The sequence below is a fragment of the Ascidiella aspersa genome, chromosome 3 (assembly GCF_963924565.1).
Source record: "Ascidiella aspersa chromosome 3, kaAscAspe10.2, whole genome shotgun sequence".
Classification (NCBI taxonomy): domain Eukaryota; kingdom Metazoa; phylum Chordata; class Ascidiacea; order Phlebobranchia; family Ascidiidae; genus Ascidiella; species Ascidiella aspersa.
In genome coordinates this window covers 13,582,369-13,588,037 of record NC_139449.1, presented here as the reverse complement: position 1 = coordinate 13,588,037, position 5,669 = coordinate 13,582,369, and the positions used below count along the sequence as shown (strand labels likewise).

Genomic DNA, 5,669 nt, shown 5'->3' with positions numbered 1-5,669 from the left:
ACTTTGTGCGTATTTTTATACTCATATAAATAAATAAAATTTATTAAAAGATATCGACAAACTTTGAGAAGTGAGTCGCGAATTTTCATACAACGAAACACGTTTTTAAACAAATCGTTGCATTTATACGAGCCATGCCACATTTTATCAAAAATGCTGGTTTGTCCAAACGGCATTTTGAATGTTAACCCTAATCCATTGTAAACAATTAAACGTAACTCAAGTTCATATTTTATTCAGGTAATTCTTGTCGTAATCTATTTCGAATAAAATTCACAGATCTCTCTTTGCTGTGTTGTTTTGTCTGAACGTCATATTGTTAATATAAGAAGACTTCTTGCGCTTCGGGTTCTCCTAAATTAATTTATCGGAAGTATTTTTTCTAATTATTGAACATAAGACAAAACAAGGACTCGAGACAAAAAAAGGACATTTCTTAGAAATAAGGACAATCATTTTTTCTAAGACATTGCCCTTTAAAATACAAACAAATCTTACAAATAAGGACGGGATGGCAAGCCTGCCTATAAGTCAAGGCGCTTCGACATCACAATTTTAAAGTTTACTTGTTATTTGTTTTATTTTTTTGGGGGGGAACAAATTATCCACTCATAATTCACAAAATATGGGTTAAAAATTTAATGACATAAATAGTTTTATAAATAAAGCAAACACTTGTACAATACACAACAAAACAATTAAACAAGTAATTGAGAGATGCCTTCATTTTCGTCGAGTTTCTTTGAGTTAATACTGTGGATTGTGTCGGCAAATATATGTTGAAAACGCTCTAAAACATAAAACCACATACAGGTATTTAGGCTACATGTTGAATGAGTACAAAAGAAAAAACAACAACAACAGTATTTTCACATTTGTTTGTGAAAATCACTAAACAACGGATGCTGGCCGCGCGGTTAATTCTTCCGAGTACATATAATCTTGAAGAATCTACAATTCAGTTTTTATTTGTTTAATAATAATTAAGTCAGCAAAATTAGGACATCATTTTATACCCGGACCGCATGTGTTTTCGATGTACATACAGATTTAAAGGTTATATAGGTGACGCTTAAAGGACTAAAGGTGTAATCATGGGACACCAGTCTTTTTTTTAAGGCCAGAAGGCCCTGACAATCGCGGGCCTATAAAGCTTTGTGTCGAACTTTATTAACTTGATAACTGGTAAACAAAGTAAATATAAATAGCTATATGAAACAAAAACTGTAGTGGCTTTAATAAATTGTATGTCAGTTTAAAATTCATCAAAATTTAGTTTGGAATTGCACCCGAAAGGATTTCACCTATGCTTTATCTTGATTAAGGAAATATGCCGCGAGCCGGTAGAAAACATTGATGACGAACAAATATCTGCTTACCAATGCTTAGCATTCCTTTCTTTATACCAGAAATTACATCGGCTTTTTCGAGATGTGTTACGAGGTCGTCGTCCAGTTTTTTAAGAGCTGTCTGATTTGTTACTTTCCATGCACATTTACCACCCTTTTCAGCAATCGAATCAGGGTCCAAAATTATCTTCCTAGTAGAACAATTAGGAAATTAAAATGGTAACAAAAAAATATTTTTATTTTTATTAATACTTACTCATAGTCTTTGCAACAGCAAAGCTGGTGTCGAATTGCATTCTGAAAAAAAAAAAGAAAACTTGGCTATAAAAGGCTTTGGAGTGTAATTAATTGAAGTATAGGTAAATAAATTAGGTAACACTGTGTGGAAGCTCAAAATTAAATCTCTATAAATTGTTAATACGGTTAATTGGTGGTAGAACCATTTAACCGGTGTTTATATACTGCCAAGGAGCATGTATTCTCCCAATTTATCTCACATTTTTACCTGCCATGTTAGGTTTGCGTTCTCGTAATATGGAAACCATTGCCGAATAAACTTGTAAATCATTCGCACTGTTAAGTGGCAAAAGTGATGCTGCTTAAAAGCCAGATAGATAAGTTGGTTGTATGGAAGAGGTGGCTTGTGATAATCGTTTTCTTCGCCACCTTGATTTTCGGTTCCAATATCAGTTTGCACCTTCTTCTGATGTTTTGTGTACTTGCGTTTTTGTCTGAAAGTAATTTAAATTCTAGAATTCTGAGCGAGTGGAATGATTTGTACAAATCACAACTATAGTTATATCCGGCAAGCATTTTTAATTATTAAATACATAGCGCAATATTACCTGAATTGGACTGGCTTTACTTGGATTTCATTGTAGTTTTGAATTTCTAAGATTAAAAAAATGGTAATTATACCTTTTTAAGCCTGAAATTACAAGTAACTAGAGTTGGATGGCTACCAAAAAGATGTGTGCTGTTTTTTCCTTTTGAACATGTTGTTGAAAGTGATTTATAAGTTATATTTTTAGGAGACAGTACATCTGTTGTTGTTAAAATAGATTCTTCTTGATCCAACAAAGAAAACAAGTCATCGTTGAATGTCGGAATCTGGTCTCTGATAAAAATATGAATAAATATGTTAAAAAACATGAAATTATTGTAACAGTAAAAATGCTCGTAGTAGTTAAACGTTTGTGAGACTAGAAACGCGCTACGTATATTTCGGAATAATATTATTTAAAAACAGTAATGATTTATTATGTTATAACCTGGGTATTGTTGCTGTTTTCAGACCGAGCTTGCAATTTGAAGCGGTTATGTGAAGACCTAACAAATAAAAATATACAATTAGGAAACAAAACTACAAAATTAAGACACAAAAATTACATACAAAACACATAAATCGGCTTATTTTTTTCACAGTTTATTTTTATTTAATTATTGTCAGTAGTAATGCAATATTAGATGGTAAAAAATGCAAACTCTCTTCGCCCACCACATAGTTGGCCAATCAGTTACTTGAAAAATATGCTATACCAATTATGATTGAGTGCATGCGCCCATTCGACTGTTAAGGAGTTAAAGCGTTCGCGCGAAACACGAAAAATCGGTATTAGGTTTACTTTGGCAAACTCTAAAAGTTAGGAGACGTGATTCACATTTAGCACACAAAAAAGATTTACATAGGAATGTTACTTGCGATAGAAAAGCCACATGTTAAAACTATTATTGAAAGTGTAAAAATAACTTTGGAGAAGTGCATGCATTTTATCGTTAATTTAGTTTCATGTCGGTCGCAAAAATTGTAACTTAAAGAGGGACGCTATGATCATCGTTGTGCTTACATTAACAACTAAAAAAATTCACGCTGAGTTCAGCAAAAACATACCGTATCGATTTAACTGCTAATTTATGAAGTGATGGAGTGTATGGACGAATAACGCCTTTCGTTTCTCTCAAATTAGGCTCGATCAAACTATGAAGGAAAGTTAATTCGGGCGTAACGCAAAACGTTTTTACGTTAGCCTAGTTAAATTAAACAAAAAGTGTTTTTTGGGTTTATGGCCTCGTGGCCTGCCGGCAAATATTCCGGCAAATATTTCTTATTTCTTATAGTAAGTCTTTAAACTCGCAAGATTGCATTGTCACCCCATCTATGGAGCCGCGGGTTACATTATATAAAATGCATATACCATTATCGCCACCACAAAGGTTTCTGATTTTCTTTACACAGGATTCATCCAATGGAAGTTTGCGCTTTTTCGAAATATTTTCTTCATGATTTACCAGCCTATCTGTTTTGTTAATAGGGTTTTCTTCGTCTACTTTTGACTGGTTGAAAAACTCTCCTGCAAAATAAAAATTTTACACATACAAACGCGTAACGATCAGTGCAAAATGGCCATTTTCAAATATTTAAAAAGAAGTTGAATACTACCTTATTTTGGATAATAATTTAAACAAACTATTCAAATTGGCCTTTATTACATAAAATATGACAAAAACAGTATCAAGTAGAAAAAAACAGTTTTTGTTTTTCCACAGAAGCCTTTTACAAAATAAGAACCACGGATAACGGACAAAACTAAAGCAGGTAAAAAAAATGAAAATTAACGGATAAAACTAAAACTAGTAAAGTAATCGTTTTATATTCAATTAAGTACCGTAAATTCGGAAAATTGCACATCAATCTGTATTTTCAAATTCACGGTGTTATTTTACATTTTATTACGTCGCATTTGTACTAACTGGGTAAAAAATAATAATAATGCATTATTGGACAATTCATATAACGAGAATTTCGACCGAGTTGCGGGTCAAATGACTACATGAGGCTTCGAGTGCTAATTCGAATTATGTTTTGTTATTTAATGGTGTCTAACACATTCACGTTAAATGAAAATATTTAAAATGACGAATACATGGCTGTCATTATTAAGTTGCTAGACTACGAAAGTGTATGTATAAAGATTGGGTACAAGAAATATGATGACGTCAGCGCAACGTAAGTGATGTTACACTATCATGTTGTACAAGTCTTTCAAACTAATAAATCTAATGTCTCGTACCATTCAGAATTTGGGAGAAACGCGGTGGCTGATCCACTTCCTTTAAGCCATCATCGGATTGTTTCATATTTTGCTTACGTGCTTGGTATTTGGAATCAATGGGACATACCTAATAGTCAAAGAAAATGCACGTCGCTTACAAATACAGGAAGTTGCACTGAATAGTAGAAATGTTCCTCTTATTGAATTTCAGTTTTTCTTACCTCATTTGGGTTTACCATGGTCCAAGGCATTACGCCCGCGTTGTCCGTAAAACGAAAATCGTTGAAATTATTATTTGAATTCTGTTCAACAAAAATATTTTTGTTTGAACAAGGGTTAAAAATCATTTTTGTGCTCAAACACAGTGCAAAATTACCCAAGAATCGAATCGTTTTTGTTCAGTTAAAGCACTGTTATATATCGAGATAATACCATCAATTCGGCTATCTTATAAAATTATAAGCTTACAATAAAACATTTTACATTGTTATCAGTTTTACAATTTGCTTTATCCGCAAAAAACAACTCACTCATATAGATAATGCTCAGGTATTGTTTTATTTATTGGTTTGCTACGTTAGCTGAATAGCTTTTAAAAATCAAACATTGGTATTAAATTGCATCCTAAAAATCTTACTATATGTGTAATGCTGAAAGTAGTTTGCCCTGGGATATGCCGATCAGTTAATAAACATTATACCCACGTTAGTATTTGCGTTGCACAACTGTTGCTTTTTTCCACCTGGGTTGAGAGACAACAATTGACCTCGGATATATCTTTCAATCAACGATAAAACCGTACATAACTTTGCTTTAATTTGAATTGCACGAACCTGAAATACAAACCAATTTATTATTAATGTTATCGCTTTATAAATCACATGATTTTTCAACTAATATTTTCAACTAATATGTAGAAGTAAACGGACTAAAAGAAAATGTCGTTAATATAGGTTAAAGCAATACAAAGCATTACAACGCACATATATGATTAAAGTTGCTTACTATTTCAAAGGTTGGTTTCGACGCACAGTTTGGGCCAGACACTTGATCTGTAGTCACATGGAAGAGTTCACTTATCTAGAAAATACATCAAGGTTTACGTTTGTATAGGTTCTTTAAACAGAGCTGTGCACACTGCACAAGTGCACAGGTTTACTACCTCGTGAAACCAATCGGTTTTCCATTTTTCCAGAGACATGACTTTCCCACTTCTCGTTATAGAAATCATGGACGACGGTGGCTTAGATTTGCTATAGAGAACCAT

General features: G+C 32.8%; 1 protein-coding gene across 1 annotated transcript; it reads right to left on the bottom strand.

Moving 5' to 3' along the window:
• Positions 1-698: 698 nt before the first annotated feature.
• On the bottom strand, positions 699-5,669 carry LOC146160306 (uncharacterized). The gene is made up of 13 exons (XM_083384924.1): positions 5,565-5,669; positions 5,408-5,482; positions 5,107-5,235; positions 4,624-4,674; positions 4,421-4,529; positions 3,545-3,700; positions 2,621-2,678; positions 2,312-2,466; positions 2,195-2,240; positions 1,855-2,080; positions 1,606-1,646; positions 1,380-1,540; positions 699-790 (listed from the first exon to the last, which is right to left on the bottom strand). Exons 1-13 carry the CDS (start codon positions 5,667-5,669, stop codon positions 699-701), a joined length of 1,404 nt encoding a protein of 467 aa, XP_083241050.1.